General features: G+C 39.4%; 1 protein-coding gene across 3 annotated transcripts; it reads right to left on the minus strand.

Moving 5' to 3' along the window:
- Positions 1-2179: 2179 nt before the first annotated feature.
- cfap298 (cilia and flagella associated protein 298) lies at positions 2180-13668 on the minus strand. 3 transcript variants are annotated; one of them, XM_059968685.1, is made up of 8 exons: positions 13548-13668; positions 11022-11162; positions 8703-8870; positions 8313-8380; positions 6943-7101; positions 6636-6767; positions 3536-3631; positions 2180-2548 (listed from the first exon to the last, which is right to left on the minus strand). In XM_059968685.1, the coding sequence occupies exons 2-8, from the start codon at positions 11158-11160 to the stop codon at positions 2435-2437; spliced, it is 876 nt and encodes a 291-aa protein (XP_059824668.1). In that variant the 5' UTR covers positions 11161-11162; positions 13548-13668; the 3' UTR covers positions 2180-2434. The 3 variants fall into 3 exon arrangements, with proteins under 3 accessions (XP_059824668.1, XP_059824667.1, XP_059824670.1); XM_059968684.1 differs by having other exon boundaries at positions 13543-13658; XM_059968687.1 differs by lacking the exons at positions 8313-8380; positions 11022-11162; positions 13548-13668 and having other exon boundaries at positions 8703-8780.
- Between the last annotated feature and the right edge of the window lie 6267 nt (positions 13669-19935).

Genomic DNA, 19935 nt, shown 5'->3' on the forward strand with positions numbered 1-19935 from the left:
CATTACATCCTTCTCGTCCTCTTGAAGGCACTGCATTCGCCTTCCTTACCACCATTTCAAGCTGTAAGTTAACATTTAGAGAATTCATGACCATACCCAAGTCACTTTGCACCTCTGATTTTTAAATTTCTGTTTAGAATCTTTCTACAGAAGTGCATGACCATACACTTCCTACCACAATAGTCCACCTGCCACTTTCCCTATTCTAATCCAAGGCATTCTGCAAACCCCCTTCTTCCTCAACACTACAAAACCATCAATTCCATACATTAATAGTAAAAACTGAAGAGTAACAAACTGAACCCTTACAGGACTCGGTAATAATTTGTTATTAGTATTCATACCATCCTTCTCCTATTGAGGCTTCAACTAGTGTGTGTTTTTTTTTTAAATACCCACCTCCAGACCCACCTTTTGGTTCTGCAAGGCTCTTATTTAATGTAGCAGCCTATTGTTTGGTAGTACTGAAAATGGAAATTGTTGTAGGGTTAAAAATGATTTGGTCATCAATTACAAATGAGAGGAAGGTACTAAATTGATAGTTGCTATCTGTTGCTCAAATGTTATAGGCTGAAAATTTGAGGTTTTTTTGCAAAAGTGCTTTAAAGTTATTCATTGCACTGTTTTAAAAGAGTATGAATTACTGCAGTGTGGTTATGCAACAAAGTTAAACATTTGTATTTTGTGGGGGGGGGGGGAGAATGCTTTTCAGTTTGGATCGTGAGGTTGTTAGTAAGATTTGAATTGCTTCTGCAATTTGGAAAACAATCTTTATTCTCCCTTTGAGATGGCTCCCTCTTCTGTCTAAAAGAGGTGAATTCATAAGTGGAATCTAAAAGGAAAAATAATGTGATTTTTTTTTCATAAACCATGTGATTGTGCTGTATGACAATTTAGTTTTTTTGGGGGCGAGGGAATCCAAACTCAGTAATATAGATGTTGCAGAGACAGTATTCAGTATGTAGACAGTTAGCCCTAGCATTTATGTAATTTTTGTTTAATAAGTAGGAACTTGTTGATATCAGGCACTTGAATTACTAGAATGCCTCTGTGCTAAAGAGAAAACATGCACAACCCCCTGCAAAAGAATCCTCTAATGAGCAAATCAAGACCAAAACAAAACTTGAGTTTTAAATAATGTTTAGAAAGTGATTGATGAAGTAAAATAGGAAAACACATTTAAGAGATAGTTTAAGAACAGTAAAAACTGTTTAAAAATAAATCTCCAGATTATATATTTACCAGGGCAAAAGGATTACTTTGTAGTAATTATGCCTGCCCAAAATTTTAAAAATCACTCGTATGCAAAATTTTTAATATTTCTACCTAACTGAACACTGCCTGGCTTCATGACCCATAATCTTACCACAACTGTATCCAACAAGGTGGTACAGCCTCCTAACCACAGATAGGCTTTGAATATAAAATTGTGATGCATTCCCCAACCACTCCAGAATTCCTTGCCAATATTCTTAACCATTTTTAATGCTGCAAATACTTTTGTCAATCAAAGGCTTTTTTGTTTCTGAATGTGAGAAATAAACATTTAAATAAAGTTGCAATAACAATGCAAAACATCTCAAATAAAGCCAAGTTAGGCACTTAAATCAAATTGAAAAATATATAGCAGGTTATGTAGCATGTGCTAGCATGTTTTTTTGTTTTTAGGGGGAAAAAAAGCACATCTTAAATCATAGGGAAAAGGACAACAGAGAATGCATATGATAGGGTGGAGATTGAGAAGCTGACAGTGTTTGTGCCAGCTGAGAGGTGGTCATGAAGCTGTGTTAATTTGTCTGGAGGTGGTGTAAATGAAATGAGATAAATTAGAGGGAAATATTTTTAAAAATGCAATAACTGAAATACAGGATATGGGCACTTGATTCCCACTTTGCAACATGCATGCACTCATGTACAAGAGATACCGAAGGATTTGGGTCCAGTATTGGTCGGCACTAAGGAGAATGAAGTACAACTAGAGAGCAAGCAAGCAGTTTCTAAATATGCACAAGCATTAATACAGAAGTTGCACTTCAACTTGCTTCATAACACTGAGCATTGATAGCCTCAGAAATGCTTGCAAAGTTAAATTTGAGCCAGTGGCTTTTTTCTAAGATATTGCAGAATCCTTTAACTTTTTAAATCTGTGCATGAATCCTGAAGAATGTACAGCAAAATATAAATTGGAAAATAAATATTTATTTAACATAATACAAGTGTTCCTGAATTTCAGCATGTGTAAAAGCTTCCACCAAACAAATCTATCATTAACAATATTTTGAAATCTAGAATTTTCCATTTTTACCTTTTGAACAAGAGGCTTAGAGAATGGCAGATTTCATTAGCTAAACTGCAAATAGTTTACATGGGAACATCATGGCATCCTCATTGTTTATGATAGCAAAGCAGGAAAGTCTGCCAGATGAGTTGATCTCTATTTTCCAGGACCCCATCTGATGTTACTTACACCCTGAAACTGCCTTTTCAGAGCATGTCTATCTGCCCAAGCTGAATCAAGATAGCATTCATCATCATTTTCATCAAGTTTCTGAAAAAAAATAATTCAAATTAGAAATGTTCATTGAAAAAAACCCTAAACATGCATTTTAAATAAATTTTTAAACTAGAAAAGAAAATGTAACCTTTTTTAATCTATTATTCAGTTTGCAGCTCTAGTCACTAACATTGTTCTGAAATTCAGTGATCAGAGATTTTGCCAATCCAGTTTCTCGTGTGATGATGTGACCAGGAATCAAATCTATATTCCATGTGCCAGAAGTATCCCTTCTCAAATCAAAATTGCACAAACTCCAAGATAGGAGTTCATCAACACCACTACAACTGTGGCAACATAAGCTTGATACTGTACTCAAATTCTATTACAATGAAGGCCTTCAAAACATTTTACTTTGAATTGCTATTTTCTAATCATGTGACGGTTTAAAACCAATTTCTCCAATATACTTCCAGGTGGTTTCATCATTAACATGATTATGAATTACGTCTTGCTCAATTCCATATATCTGCCCTTGCCCCATGTCTTGAAGTTCTTGGTTATCAAATTTATCAATCACAAGCTTGCTTATAATAGCATCAAATGCCACTTCAGAAAGCTACTTTTAAACAGTTACCATAATTTGGACATAGAAAGACAATTCTTGACTATATTTCTGGAATGCCTGCCTTTTTGTTTTTTTGGTTATGTTCCCAAATCCTAGACTTCCAACTCAGAGTGATATTATCCATCTACATTCTGTTCTCAGTATCTTAATCTTCAATAACATCACTTCTTATAATCTAAATTTGAAGGGTGTACAATATTCCAGTAATCATTCTGGTAACTCCACACGATAGTGACCCAAAATCTGTTTATCCTTCCAATACCAATCCCCACAGGACGCAAGTCATACTGTTCCACTCAGAATATCTGAGTATTGCCCCCATTGTGTCAATACTCAAAAAATTTCCTTGTTAAGTTAATTTTCAGACTAAATGAAGGATAAAACTTCATGTAAGGTAGATAAAATTGCTGTACCTTGAGTTCTTCTTGTCTCCTGTGGTAATACATCATCATTTGCTTCTGTTCATCCTCTGTGATAATTGGTTCTCTGGCTGGAGCACCATGGCTTTGCTAATGATAAAACAAAGCCACAAATTAGTATTCAGTTGCTAATGCTGCTTTGTTATTTTATTGTTGTTATTAAATCTTTTCCTCTTTTCCTTCTGTTCTAATGTTTTTCTCTAGTACTTTGCTCCCACGAGCTTTGTTTAAATATGTCCAGGTTATTCACGAGGTCACAACATCCCAACTTTTATACCATGCCTTAACTTCGCAAGCATGTCATTTGCTTCCTTCACCACTCTATCTTCTAACCATGGTTCAAGGGACTATGGACTTGAATCCAAGATCCATCTGTTTAGCAACATTTCGGAGTGCTCTGCCTTTTACTGTGGAAGCTTTAGAGAGAGTGCAGAGGAGATTTCCCAGGATGCTGCCTGGATTAGAGAGCATGTCTACGAGGACAGACTGAGCAAACTAATGGTTTTCTCTTTGTAGCAAAGAAGAATCAGAGGTGACTTGATGGGTGTAAAGATAAGAGGCATAGATACAAGGAGGTATAATTTTATGGTGATTAAAGGAAAGTGTGGGGGGGGGAAATGTCAGAGTTAAGTTTTATACAGAGTGGTGTGTGGAATGCACTGCAAGGATGATGTTAGAAGCTGATACATTAGGGACATTTAGAAACTTAGATATTCACATGAATGATAGGAAAATGGAAGGAAATGTAGGAGGGAAGGATTAGATTGATCTTGGAGTAGGTTAAAACGTTGGTATGTCATGGGCCAAAGGTTTTATTCTATGCTGTTTACACTGTACTGTGTCCTAAGTCATATATATATTCATATATATATAATAATATATATATAAAAAAACAATGACCCCCAACACTGATTCCTGCAGTACACGACGGGTCACAGACTTCCAAGCAGATAAGCATTCTTGCACCGCTACTTTGCCGACTATCTGCAAGATAATTTTGGATCCAATTAGCTACCTCACCTTCAGTGCCATATGCCTGAATGCTTTGGATGAGCTGGCAATGTGGGACCTTATCTAATAATTTACTGAAGTCCATGTGGACAATGTCTAGTGTACTGCCTTCATCAGTCATTTTAGTTAACACCTTTTTTAAAAAAAAAAATCAAATTATTGAGATAGGATTTGCCACACTGATCATCCTTGCTCAGCACCCGCCTTTCCAAATATATTTGATTCTTATCCCTTATTTTCTGCAAGAATTCTCCTACCACTGATACAAGCGTCATATACTGAGCTACCTGGATTATCCAGCTATCCTTAATTTTTAAAAAAAAGCGCACGTTACCTATCCTCCAATTTTCTGGCACATCACTGTGGCTAAAGAAGAGACAAATAATTGTCAAAGCCCAAGCTATATTTCCCCACAGCATACATATCATCTGGTTTTGGGAATTTATTAAGCCTTACGCATCCCATAACATCTAACATCATCTCCTTAAAACTAACCATCTCTACACACCTCTCAAACTGCCACCTTCCATGTCCTCCTCCTTGGTGACTTGTCAAGAGTCCAAGTTTTAATTTCTGCTTCTCTCTTCCTTTAGCCCATGGATTTTAGTGTTTTCTACCATGGAGATACAAATTATTTATTTTCTTTAAATGTGCTGTATCAGCATACAACAGGTACCGTCCCACTGATATTCTGTGGCATCACTTCTCATTGTCCTAACCAGGTGAATTATCTGCAGACATTTATTGGTTAATGTATTTTTTACATCTCAATTTTGAAAGACATGGTGGGGGGCAGTTTTCTTTTGAGTTTTGCTAATCTGTAATTTTGTGGGTGTATGGGACGTCCAGGGAGGGGAAACACCTCTAGTAAAGGGGCTTGTCGTATCCATTATTAGGCAGCACACTCACCTTTGGGGCCTCCCTGGACACACAGGTCCTCTCCTGTGGCTCCAAGTAGCTGTTTGCATCACACCCCAGTGTATCGCTTCAACAGGCCAACTAAACCAGGTGAGGGTAACTGGCAGGCCTCATACCCTGGTAAGATAAGGGCTTACCTGTTGTAGCATGTGAAGTCAGCTCCAATGTACAGAGATGTAAAAAATACATTAACCAACAAGCAGGAAGGTGGCTCTGCAAAGCTTCGTGGAGTGAAATGGGCATGACATGACACAGAAGTAGTCATTGTCATCTACTGCAACCAAGTTAGACCGCAGTTTGTGACTACTAATCATATCACTGGTCCTGAACTTCTGAGGTCAAGAGTGTGGAACTGCCTCAGTGCAATGGTTTTCCCACTTTAAAAACTCTTACACACAGGTCTCCTGTCATTGCTGAAAATGACTACTACTTAAGCCCAGCATCCAAACTGGGGCATGGGCTGCCAGAGGCAGCCCTCCTGAACCATTCTTAGGTATTTCCTAGGTGCAGCCAATCTTCTTAGTGTATCATTCCTCTCCCAGAGATGCGGTCCTCGGAGCTTCTGTTGGCATTTCTATAACACTTTTTAAATAAATAAATAAATCGGATGGGTTGGTAGCCCCTTGTCCAACCCTCCACCTGTTGCAGCTGGGCTTAGAACCATCCATGGCAAAGTTGGATACGATGGACAACCAAGAATGTTGTGAAAGCTGCAGAGAAATACTGGAAGATTAGCAAATGCCCACAATCCTGAAGACGGTCGAGATAGTGTATTTACAACAGTGATGAATAAGTTTTAACAGATCAAAGTTACCAGGATTTACACAGCTTAGTTTTACTGCCTCACATCTATTCCTCTAAATTTGAAGCTGTAGTGTGGCTTGAGAAAGGGAAAATAAAACATTTTTCACTCTTTGCGAATCAAGTGTTTCTGATACTATTCTTAAATCTCAAAGAAGCAATCTAAAATTACTTTGTTTACTCTCTCAGGCAAATCGCAACTTTATTAAAAAAAAACAATCCTCTTATTTAGTCCACTCTAAAATATCTCAACTCAGTAAAGGGGGGAAAAAAGGAATTCAAAGTTATTCATCTTGTGTTCATGATCAAATTCTTAAAGTATTAGGCTGGTAATGCATTAAAGTATTCTTGTCCACATATTTACCTTCTGTATCTTTACAACAATTTTGGTTTTCTCATTTTTGCCAACATAATCAGATAGTTTCTTTCCTCTTTGCAACTCTTTTCCAGCCCACCACAGACGAGCTTCAGAGTCTTCAATCACCATTTTCCCAGCCTACCAAAATAATACGATTATACAATAATTTAATATCAAATACAATAATCTTTTAAATAATAAAATAATCTGTGAACATCCATATATCTCAAATAAACGTAGGTGAAGAAATAGAATTCAAGCTGCACTCATCTATCAGTTAACTCCCTTATGGTACATAAGGTTTTCTACTTGCCTGCAATCCCGACAGATCTTCTTTCCCTTCAAATTCTTGTCGGATTGGGTCATGTGGTGGAAGTCCCATGGGATAAACTATCATAACAGCTCCTCGCAGTTGGTCAAGTGCTTCATTAACCATCTCCATTGTTACACATACGTTAGCCTGAATTTGTTTCTTATATAAAAGAGAGAACCAATCTTTCACTTGAGTTGCTTGTATTTGTCATAACTAAGTTATTAAACTTTTACCAAGTGCTCCTTAATGAGAAATACCCTTTAACCAGGGACATACAATAGAAGCAGCTGAACTCAACTTGTGCAATTACCCATATGGTAATCATCAGCTCAGGATAAAAATTAAGGATTTCTGATTTCAATCAGAAGTAAGACCTGCTAGAAAGTGAGTCGATGGACGTGAGGAAAATTGAGGGCAAGATTAAGTTTAACAATGCTAATGAAGTATTTGAACAGTTTTTCAATGTATTTATCAATCATAGAATAACATTACATTCAAACTTTTTTGAAAATAAACCATTCTGATGACCACGAAATGTCCCTTATTTGTTTGAAATGGATTTCTGGCGTGTTAAAATTAAGTATTAGAGTTGTGTATAGTTCTGGTTGCCACACTACTGGAAGGATATGGCAGCAATAGGGACTGCAGAACAGATTCACAAGGATGCTGTCTGGAATGGAGGGCTGTAATTATAAGAGATTAGATAGGCTGAATTTATTCTCACTACAACATACAAGGTTGAAGAGTAACTTTAGAGATTTATAAAATAAGGAGCAAGAGGGACAAGTAATCTTTCTTCCAGGGCAGTGAAGGTTTTGTTGTGACAGGGAAGAAATCAAACCGAGATCTGAAGGCTAAGCTTTTCCACAGCAAACATCTGGATCAAGTTGCCAAAGGGGTAGTGGAGACAGTTACAATTACAATGTTTAAATGGGTATATGGATAGGAAAGGAAGAAAGATACAAGCCAAATATTTACAACAATGATTCGTGTAGATAAGTGTCATATAGTCTGCATGTGTGAAGTAGGTAGAAAGAATCTATTTTTGTGCTATTTATTTCCTTTTACAATGAATGAACCTTTTCTCCAGAGGTAGAATCTTTCAAATCTATTAAACTAAGGTTTTTATCTTTCCAAGATCTCAATCAAGCATCTTTTTAAAAAAAAACTGCAGAAAAGTTAGTTCCCCTGGGGTCCAGGCCAATAAGTAGCCCACAAACAACAACACTAAAATCAACGGTATTTTAATTTTATTCCACTGCTTCCTGCAATCTTCTTGTGCCTAAACAGCTGCCTGGTTAGAATATATTGGGCAGTAATTATACTTGGGTTATAAAGTGGATTTGGCCATCTTAATTGTAAAAAATTACCTTTGAAATTAGTGCTTTTGCCTCTTCTTTAGTTTTTGTTAAAACTGCTTTCATTGACTGATTCGGAGCTGGAAAAAAGGAAAAGATGACATTTTCAGACTAATTTCCTGAGCAATGTCCACATCAGCCTTCTTTAAAAGTAAACCAATCAGTAATAATTCCTAATTTTTAGGGTAGCTTTTCTAATAGTAGCTATGAAGCATTTATTTCCTTATAAATCTTTAAGTTTGAACTTCATTTTAGTTTGCAACAGTTTTAATTTCCTGCAACTTAATCTCTTGCAATAGAGGGAATTGGAGAGGAGTCTTCTCAGTCTTGGTATAGAGTAAAACATGGGAGGACCAAAATCCTGCAAATAGTTTAGAACGTTACCAGCTCCCATCATCTTACCTTGTCCATTTCTCCGTCCAATTTCGTCTTTTTTAAATTCAAAACCTCCACTGGGAATACATTTCTCTGCCCACTCATCTTTCAGTTTGAGTTCTTCTATCTGCTCATCTGTTAGTCCTTGCATATTAATAGGAAGTAAGGTACCATGCTCTGCCAGTTCACTTATTTCTAAAAAAAAACATTTGAAAGCTGAATCAGGATATTGAACAGTGTCTTCTAAGTAAGACTTGAACAAAACAATAGGGATTTTCACCAGGATGGTTCAGATATTTGCATGATCATTAGCCTACTATTTCATCAATGGATGGAATATTTGTAGATTCTAGACTTCAGCAAAAATTCCAAAACACAAGCTCAATCCATTTGAGACTGCTATACAGTTAAAAGGTGATATCATTCAGTTGAACTGCTATTAAATAGACATTACAAATATTTTCTTAGGTGGATGGAAATTTTCCTAGCTTCCTGGCTAACAGGTATTCCTTAAAAACACATAACAAAAAAAACTAAGGGCCAAAATTAATCAGATCTCATTTTCAAATTTAACTTCTAATTTTTTTGAAGAATACATCTCACAATGCTATGAATCTCACATTAGTAATGTAACCTGAGGTCACTGGGTGCTTCGGGTCTTTCGTCGGACCCCTCACCCAAGTGACCTAGCTGTGGTTGATCAAGTCGAGGCTTGTGTAGAAGTAGCATGCGCTGCAGATCCCTGTGGACTTGGTCTCTTCATTCAGAGCCATCTTAAGGTGCTCTCTGCCTCCTTATACCAGCTGAGATACTGGCACGATTAGCTGATAGGCAGGAAGCAGTGAGTGGGAATAAAGGGTTCTTTTCTGGTTGACTGCCAGTGGCTAGTGGTGTTCCTAAGGAGTTGGTATGTAACCACTACTTTTGACATTGTCAATGATTTGGATAATGGAATTGATGGCTTTGAGGCAAAGTTTGCGGATGATACAAAGATATGTGGAGGGGTAGGTAGTGCTGAGGAAGCAAGGCGATTGCAGCAGGACTTGGACAAATTGGAAGAATGCACAAAAAAGTGGCAGATGGAATGCAGTCAATGTACAATATTGCATTTTGGTAAATGGCACAATAGTGTGGACTATATCTAAATAGGGAGAAGATTCAAACATCAGAGGTGCAGAGGGATGTGGAAGACCTCATGCAAGACTCCTAGAAAGCTAATTTCCAGGTTGAGTCTGTGGTAGAGAAGGCAAATGCAATATTGGCATTTATTTCTAAGGGAATAGAATATAAAAGCAAGGAAATAATTCTGAGGATTTATAAGACACTAGTCAGGCTGCACTTGGAGTATTGTCAACAGTTTCGGGCCACTCAACTCAGAAAAGATGTGTTGTCATTGGAGAGACTCCCGAGGACATCCATGAGGATTCTGGAAATGAAGGGGTTAACATGAGCATTGGCAGCTTTGGGTGTGTACTCACTGGAACTTACAAGAATGCAGGGGTGATCTCATTGAAACCTACTGAATGTTCAAAGGACCAGATAGGGTAGATGTGGAAAGGATGTTTCCTCTGGTAGGGGGCATCCAGAACTCGAAGGCACAGCCTCAAAATTGAGGCGGTGGCATTTTAGAACAGAGGTAAGGAGCAATTTTTTTTAGCCAGCGAGTAGCAAATCTATGGAATGCTCTGCCACGGCCTATGGAGGAGGCCAAGTCTATGGGAATACTTAGGGTGGAAGTTGATTGTTTCCTGACCAGTCAGGGCATCCAAGGATATGGTGAGAAAGCAGGTGTATGGGGTTGAGTGGAATCTAGGATCAGCCTCTGTGAACAACTGAGCAGACTCTGTGGGCTGAATGGTCTAATTCTGCTCCGATGTCTTATGGCTTTGTGAAGAGACTATCCAGTGAAGCCCCAGCAACCCACTTCAATGGGCATGGCAGTTTACTTTCCATCCCTGCCTCCAACAATGGCTGACCATCATCTTGCAGGAGCTGACAGTACTGTGGGAGGAGAACCTGGAGGAGGCCCACGAGAGGAAGCTTGCCAGATACGAGGAACTGGCCATTCATTATGATTATATGCAATTTTTCCCACAGCAGTGGTTTGCCATTGCTTTCTCTGGGCGGTGTGATGGGTGAACTCAGCCATTATCAATACTCTGCCTAGCATCAGTGGTCACATAACCTGCAGGCTAGTGGAGGGAAGCAGCATCTTACACCTCCATTAGTGGAGATGTATCTCCATCCCACCATCCCAATTTTGCTTTCATTAATGACATTTGATTACGTCTAATTTATTCATGCCAATGTACTAACACCTTTTCAGGAACTTTATCAAATACTCACCCGAACAAATCCTGTCTACTTTGAGTCTGCCATTGTAAATGGCTGATACTTGCTTGGTTAGATCCTCCACTGTAACATCTACTGTGGTGTCAAGCAAAAATTGGCTTTCACTGCCATGTTTGATGTGCAATTGAACCATAGCTAGAATTTAAAATAAACAATATTTAGTATACGAAGATTATGCAAGAACAACCCTGGAGGTAAAGAAGAATGGTATGTGAATCTTTGGAGTGGATTTTTGGGAGGGTGGGATAGAAGGTGAAAATGAAAATACAGGAAAAGCCACAGCCACTCATAGGAGAGAGTAGAATTTAATTAAGTTCCTAAACTTGTAGTTATAATACAATAGTATCAGCATAACCAAACAGGAAAGAAAAGCAAGGAACATTAGTAGTTTTAGAAAGAATGCCACATATCTCATGAGAACATGAAATAACCACCACTACCATAAGAGTACCGTGTTTTAAAAAATAAAACTAAGTAAGTGAGTTATTATAGGATAAGGTATTCATTGCAAGAACTAATTCAGCCAGGTGAAGGAAAGTGATTCAACAGGGAAAGGGCTTACCAGTGGTTCTGGTAGAAGATGAAGGTTAATAGTTTTAAACATCCTACATGATGATTATTGGTTAAGGTTAGGAAAGCACAAGCTGTTAAAGTGGCAAACAAAAAAGGAAGAACACGGAAAGAACAGATTATGTCAACTAGTTGAGTCTATACGTGTACCTTGGGAAGGAGGGAGAGTGTGAAGATTCCTGGAAATGAGGTACAGGAAATAATGGTTTGATGTTCAGTTTGTGGGTCATGAGCCAGATAGCGGTAGGAGGAGCCAATCATCACCAGTCAGGTTGAGTAAGGTCAGAGTTTGCCTTGTATACTGATGAACATAATGTACAAAAGCAGAAAAATTGAAGAAATCATTGCCAGAATAACGGTCTGCAAATAAAACTAGGGAATGCAGCAGGGGAAGCCTGGGTCTAATATACTAGAGAGTGACTCCTGGTCAAAAAAAGAAAGCCTGGAAGTGTAAAAAGTGCAGTAAAGTCAAGGTGGAATACAGTAGTTGTGAAATAAAAGTTTGAGGCAATTGCTGAACAAATTGATGTGCTTTTGAAAATGAATTTTAGTAGCCAGCTACCTATGAGCATGATGTACAAAAAGCGACAAGGGTAAATGGCACAAGTACAAGTCCAGTCAGTGAAAATGAACTTGTGGACAGTGAGCTGTCCTGGAAGTGGTGTCAAATTGCAAAAATAAAGCATTAGAAATAAATCCTGAAAAATTACCAAAGTACTCATGAACTTCAGTTGCAAATAAAGAATTGTAAAAGTCCACAACTGAGGACATATTTGTGATGTGGCGTCTCAGGAAGGTGGCATCTATCACTAAGGATTCTCACCATACAAGACATGCCCTCTTCTCATTACTACAATTAGTTATGGAAGGATGAAGACCCACACAATGATTCAGGAACAGCTTCTTCCTCCCCACCATCAGAATTCTGAATGGTCCATGAATATGACCTCATTAATAATCTTTTGTATTATTTATATATTTTAAAGTGCATTAGTAGATATGTCTTGCAGCATGCTGCTGCAAAAATACAAATTAATGTCATAAGTCAGCAATACTGAACTTGATCCATCATAGGCAAAACTTCTCTCTACTACTGAAGGCAAGAAACATTTCCATAAGAAATCAGCATCCACTATTAAAGTCCCCAGCCATCTAAGTCATGCTGCCTTCTTACTACCTCAATTGGGCAGAAGGTTTAGAAGCTTTTTACCCCACACAACCAGTTTCAAGAAAAATTGTTATCCTGCAACTATCAGACTCCTGAACCTGCACGGATAGCTTCATTCACCATTACTTTGAACCAACTCACTTTCAAGGAATCTTTATTAATCCTGTTCTCGGTATTGCTTTAATTTGCAGTTTGTCTTTTACACAAATGGTGTTTGTCGGTCTTTGTTCGTGTATAATTTTTCGTAAATTTTTTTACTGCATTTCTATTTTTTCCTGTAGGTGTATGGAAGAAAATGAATCTCGAGGTAGAGTAGTGGTTACGTACACGTAACTTAGCAATAAATTTACTTTGACCTTTGATAAAAAACGCAAATAGAAACTGGGGGTAGTTGGTAGCAAATAACTTGCTTTGAACAGAGTGCAGATGCTGGAATCCAGAACAACACACAATGCTGGAGAAACTCAGCGGGTCAAGCAGCATCTCTGCCACAGTCCTGGGGTCTCGACGCGAAACACTGACTGCCCATTTCCCTCCCGCCAACCGCCTCCTCCTCGTCGTGTGTTGAACTTCTCCCTAATACCGAGTAAATTAAAATGAATTTTTTATATTTTAATTTCTGGATGTTACTTGGACCCAGGACGCTGTTTTCGAAACGGGACCACAAGTTGCTATGGTGACCACGAGACTCCACAATTTAACAGCTTCGGAACAGAAGAAATGAAATGCACAGCACTGTTGAAATTAAAAGCATTAATTCCCCACAATTAGACATACCTTACCCAACAGCCGGAGCTTTAATTTCTCCGAGCACAGGCTACGGGAGAGCTTAACGCTTTGCAGGCGCACGAAAAACAACCCGGAAGAACATACTGGAAACGGGAGGTGTACCCTTTGGGCGCATGCGCGTTGACGTGACTTGCCGGCGCCTCATTCGGACGCGCATGTCCATGTCACACACTGCACAAAAGAAGCATGTTGTTGATTTTTGGCTTTAAAAGAAAGATCCCTGATTGTAAATTGCGACTGTAAGATTTCCCATTAGGAAAAGTCAAGGTGTTCAAGATTTTAGGTGTCTGGTTTGATGAAAGACTTACTTGGAGGGTTCATGTAGATAAAACAATTAGAAAGTGTGAGAAAGTTTTAAATGTTATGAGAAATATTGCTGGATGTGATTGGGAAGCAGGATGGGAAACTATGTACTTAATATATCTAGCTATGATTAGGTCAGTTATTGATTATGGTTCTGCTGCTACGGCAGTGCTTGAAAAATTAGACTTTGTGCAGTCCAAAGCACTTAGACTCTGTTGTGGAGCTTTTAGAACAACCGTCCCTGCATTATGTGTGAAGATGGGAGAAGCGCCTCTATATTTAAGGTGAATTAAGTTGGGCCTGCAGTATTGGGCAAATGGCTTCACAGCTCTCAAGAAGAGATCATACAGTATGGCCAAGTGAAATAGGAATTGATATGAAAGGAGAGGGGAGTACCGAATTAAAAGTATTATATATGAATGCACGAAGTATAAGGAATAAAGTAGATGAGCTTGAGGCTCAGTTGGAAATTGGCAAGTACGATGTTGTGGGAATAACTGAGACAGGGCTTCAAGCGGACAGGGCCTGGGAAATGAATATTCAAGGATATACATCTTATCGAAAGGACAGACTGACTGGCAGAGGGGGTGGGGTGGCTCTGTTGGTGAGGAATGATATTCAGTCCCTTGCGAGGGGGGACATAGAATCTAGGGATGTAGGATCAGTATGGTTAGAACTGAGAAATTCTAAGGGTAGAAAGACCCTAATGGGAGTTATCTACAGGCCCCCAAACAGCAGTCTGGATGTAGGGTGTAAGTTGAATTGAAGAGTTAAAATTGGCATGTCGCAAAGGTAATGATACAGTTGTCTTGGGGGATTTCAACATGCAGGTAGACTGGGAGATTCAGAGTGGTACTGGACCCCAAGAAAGGATGTTTGTGGAGTGCCTCCGAGATGGATTCTTAGAACAGCTTGTACTGGAGCCTACCAGGGAGAAAGCAATTCTAGATTTAGTGTTGTGCAATGAACCGGATTTGATCAGGGACCTCAAGGTAAAGGAACCATTAGGAGGTAGTGACCATAATATGATATGTTTTAACCTACAATTTGAGAAGGAGAAGGGAAAATCGGATGTGTCAGTATTACAGTTGAACAAAGGGAACTATGGAGCTATGAGGGAGGAGCTGGCCAAAGTTCAATGGAACAATACCCTAGCAGTGAAAATGGCAGGTATTTCTGGGAATAATGCAGAAGGTGCAAGATCGGTTCATTCCAAAGAGGAAGAAAGATCCCAAGGAGAGTAAGGGGGGGGGGGCCGTGGCTGACGAGGGAAGTAAAGGGCAGTATAAAAATAACATAGCAAAGATGAGCAGGAAACCAGAGGACTGGGAAGCTTTTAAAGAGCAACAGAAGATAACAAAAAAGACAATATGCCAAGAAAAAATGAGGTACAAAGGTAAACTAGCCAAGAATATAAAGGAGGATAGTAAAAGCTTCTTTAGGTATGTAAATAGCAAAAGAATAGTTAAGACCAAAATTGGGCTATTGAAGACAGAAACGGGTGAATTTATTATGGAGAACAAGGAAATGGCAGATGAGTTGAACGGGTACTTCGGATCTGTCTTCACTGGGGAAGACACAAACAATCTCCCAGATGTAATAGTGGCCAAAGGAACTAGGGTAAAGGATGAACTGAAGGAAATTTATATTAGGCCAGAAACAGTGTTGGATAGACTATTGAGTCTGAAGGCTGATAAGTCCCCGGGACCTGCTGGTCTGCATCCCAGGGTACTTAAAGAGGTGGCTCTAGAAATCGTGGACGCATTGGTGATCATTTTCCAATGTTCTATAGATTCTGGAACAGTTCCTTCTGATTGGAGGGTGGCTAATGTTGTCCCACTTTTCAAGAAAGGAGGGAGAGAGAAAACAGGGAATTATAGACCGGTTAGCCTGACGTCAGTGGTGGGAAAGATACTGGAGTCAATTATAAAATAGGAAATTACGACACATTTGGATAGCAGTAGAAGGATCAGTCCGAGTCAGCATGGATTTATGAAGGGAAAATCATGCTTAACTATTCTTCTGGAGTTTTTTGAGGATGTAACTATGAAAATGGACAAGGGAGAGCCAGTGGATGTAGTGTACCTGGACTTCCAGAAAGCTTTTGATAAAGTCCCACATAGGAGATTAGTAGGCAAAATTAGGGCATATGGTATTGGAGCAGAGTACTGACATGGATTGAAAATTGGCTGGCGGACAGGAAACAAAGAGTTGTGATTAACGGGTCTCTTTCGGAATGGCAAGTGGGGTACTTGCAAGGTTCGGTGCTGGGACCGCAGCTGTTTACAATATATGTTAATGACTTAGATGAAGGGATTAAAAGTAACATTAGCAAATTTGCTGATGACACAAAGCTGGGTGGCAGTGTGAAATGTCAGGAGGATGTTATGAGAATGTAGGATGACTTGAACAGGTTGGGTGAGTGGGCAAATGTATGGCAGATGCAGTTTAATGTGGATAAATGTGAGGTTATCCACTTTGGTGGCAAGAACAGGAAGGCAGATTACTATCTAAATGGAGTCAAGTTAGGAAAAGGGGAAGTACAACAAGATCTAGGTGTTCTTGTACATCAGTCAATGGAAGCAAGCATGCAGGTACAGCAGGCAGTGAAGAAAGCTAATAGCATGCTGGCTTTTATAATTTGAGTATAGGAGTAAAGAGGTCCTTCTGCAGCTGTACAGGGCCCTGGTGAGACCTCACCTGGAGTATTGTGTGCAGTTTTGGTCTCCAAATTTGAGGAAGGACATTCTTGCTATTGAGGGAGTGCAGCATAGGTTCACAAGGTTAATTCCCGGAATGGCGGAACTGTCATATGTTGAAAGATTGGAGCGACTGGGCTTGTATACACTGGAAGTTAGAAGGATGAGAGGGGATCTGATTGAAACATAGAAGATTATTAAGGGATTGGACACACTGGAGGCAGGAAGCATGTTCCCACTGATGGGTGAGTCCAGAACTAGAGGCCGCAGTTTAAGAATAAGGGGTAGGCCATTTAGAACAGAGATGCGGAAAAACTTTTTCACCCAGAGAGTGGTGGATATGTGGAATGCTCTGCCCCAGAAGGCAGCAGAGGCCAAGTCTCTGGATGCATTCAAGAGAGAGTTAGATAGAGCTCTTATAGACAGTGGGGTCAAGGGATATGGGGAGAGGGCAGGAACAGAGTACTGATTGTGTATGATCAGCCATGATCACAGTGAATGGCGGTGCTGGCTGGAAGGGCCGAATGGCCTACTCCTGCACCTACTGTCTATTGTCTCTCCATCAAAATGTCTTTTGCAGGAGATGTCGGAGCGTCAAAGTAAAATTAAAAGATATCCATTTTTAGGTTTGGTTAATATCTGGGCTGTGAAATTGAAACTGATTGAGTAAGACATAGCTGACCAAATTTGCTTGCCACCCATTCCTTTTTGGCTTTTGCCAGAACCAGAAGAAGACCTATTCCTCCTTTTCCAGCTTCAAGGAAGCAGAGCAATTTCAACAGCGTTGATCATAAATGAATATTTAAATAATGGGGATCTTATCTGAAGATTTTTACCGATGGCTCAGTGGACCCAGAGAGCAGTACAGCAGGATTTGGGATGTATGTGTCTCAACTTGGAGTTGAAATTGGTCACTGGGTCTCAGATGGTGTTTCTGTCTTTGCGGCAGAATTATTAGCAATCCTCTGGGCCTTATGTGGATAGAAGACTCTCGACCACGCAGGGTTATCATCTGTTCGGATTCTGCTGCTGCCTTAGAGGCTATAAAAGGGAATAAATCAAAAGCTTGTCCTGACATAGTTATCTCTTAGTTTTGTTTAGAGAAGGGAAGATGGATTGTGAAGTCAGATTTACATGGATACCTGGGGTGGAGGGAAATGAAATTATGGATGGCATTGCAAAGTCTTCCCTACAGAGCTGGCAAGTAGGAATTAGAGTACCCCTAGGCAGAGCAGAATTGAGAAGCAGGATAAAGAAAGGCATAAAGAAGAAGTGGCAGGAGGATTGGAAAAATGAATTAAAGGGAAGGCATTTCTTTTCTAGTCACCCACTAGTTAAGAAGGTCTCAGACTGTTACTCTTTAAATCGTAGAGATATTGTGAAATTAACAAGACTTAGGTTGGGGCATTGTGGGCTAAACTATTATTTAAAGATAATAGGAAAACATCCTACTGGATAATGTGACAGTTCAGCATGTTTTTCTGAGTTGTAATTGATATAAAATTGAAAGAAGCATATTGTTCAAGAGGCTGACTTAAGTGTATTTTGTTTTTCTATTAAATCTTTGGCCACCAAGAGAACCACCATCTGATTGAAGAGTTTATTATTCCGTTTTTACGTGCAACTAGTTTATATTTGAGAATTTGAGTTTCTTGAAATTCTATGATTAATTATATGTCCTGCAGAGGGCAGTAATACACCTAGATGCATCTAAGCTGTTGGACATGGAAGAGGAAGCGTATTCTTGGCGACCATCCGTTCAGGCGCATGCGTGTTGATATATATTGCCGGCTCTACCTCATCAAGGGCGGCACTATTTGTTTCTAAGGTTTATTTGCTGTGCCTTGGGGTTTATATTTTCCTCCAGAATGACATAGAAAATAAGTGCAGGAGTAGGCCATTCAGCCCTTCCAGCCTGCACCGCCATTCAGTATGATCATGGCCGATCATCCAACTCAGAACCCTGTACCTGCTTTCTCTCCATACCCCCAATCCCTTTAGCCACAAGGGCTCTTAATATATCCTAAGGGCTCTAACTCCCTCTTAAATATATCCAATGAACTGGCCGACTGTTTCCTGAGGCAGAGAATTCCACAGATTCACCACTCTCTGTGTGAAGAAGTTTTTTTCTCATCTCGGTCCTAAAAGGTTTCCCCTTTATCCTTAAACTGTGATTCCTTGTTCTGGACTTCCCCAACATCATTAACAATCTTCCTGCATCTAGCCTGTCCAATCCCTTTAGAATTTTATGTGTCTCAATAAGATCCCCCCTCAATCTACTAAATTCCAGTGAGTATAAGCCTAGTCGAACCAGTCTTTCTTCATATGAAAGTCCTGCCATCCCAGGAATCAATCTGGTGAATCTCCTTCGTACTCTCTCTATGACAAGAATGTCTTTCCTCAGATTAGGGGACAAAAACTGCACAAAATACTCCAGGTGTAATCTCATCAAGGCCTTGTACAACTGCAGTAGAACCTCCCTGCTCCTGTACTCAAATCCTCTTGCTATGAATGCCAACATACCATTCGCCTTTTTCACTGCCTGCTGTACCTGCATGCCCACTTTCAATGACTGGTGTACAGTGACACCCAGGTCTCGTTGCACCTCCCCTTTTCCTAATTGGCCACCAAATAATCTGTTTTCCTGTTCTTGCCACCGAAGTGGATAACCTCACATTTATCCACATTAAAATGACAAATTAACACGTTTCAGCAATTCTCGGAAGTTCTGTTTGAAGATCTGGTGCTTTAACAAATTACTTTATAAGTTGAAACAACACACACAAAATGATGGTGGAACACAGCAGGCCAGGCAGCATTTTAAGTGTGTTGTTTGAATTTCCAGCACATGCAGATTTCCTCGTGTTTACTTTGTAAGTTGGCTCAGTTGCAGCGGTTCATGGTTACAGGTAAAAATTGGTAAACTAAATATGATAAGATGGTTTATTGTTGACACTTGTACCAAGGTACTTTGAACAACTTGTCTTGCATACTGATGAAGGGTTTCAGCCCGAAACATCGTCACTACCTCCTCCCATAGATGCTGTCTGGCCTGCTGAGTTCTGCCAGCATTTTGTGTTTTTATTTATTTCCAGCACCTGCAGATTCACTCGTGTTGTCTTGCATACTGTTCAATTTATTATAATGGAGTAATGAAATGGTGTAAAGCAAACCTTTAATTATAACACATTAGTCTGCATCACAGAGCAAATACAGTACAGGTAGACAGTAAACTGCAAAATCATATTGATGTACACTGAGAGGTCAAGTCGATTTTATTGTACTATGTATTTATGTACTTAAATATTGTACTATTTAACACTCATAACAGGATAGAAGTCATGATTGAGCCTGGTGGTACCTGCTTTCATATCTTCTT

Source organism: Hypanus sabinus, chromosome 4 (genome assembly GCF_030144855.1).
Source record: "Hypanus sabinus isolate sHypSab1 chromosome 4, sHypSab1.hap1, whole genome shotgun sequence".
Classification (NCBI taxonomy): Eukaryota; Metazoa; Chordata; class Chondrichthyes; order Myliobatiformes; family Dasyatidae; genus Hypanus; species Hypanus sabinus.

Excerpts from the sequence above, each read along its gene's own strand:
- cfap298 (XM_059968685.1), bottom strand. The coding sequence starts at position 11,160 with ATGGTTCAATTGCACATCAAACATGGCAGTGAAAGCCAATTTTTGCTT. Across the intron at positions 8,871-11,021 it reads AGTAGACAGGATTTGTTCGG|AAATAAGTGAACTGGCAGAG; the intron begins GTGAGTATTTGA and ends GTTTTTTTTTAG. Across the intron at positions 3,632-6,635 it reads TTGTTGTAAAGATACAGAAG|CAAAGCCATGGTGCTCCAGC; the intron begins GTAAATATGTGG and ends TTTTATCATTAG.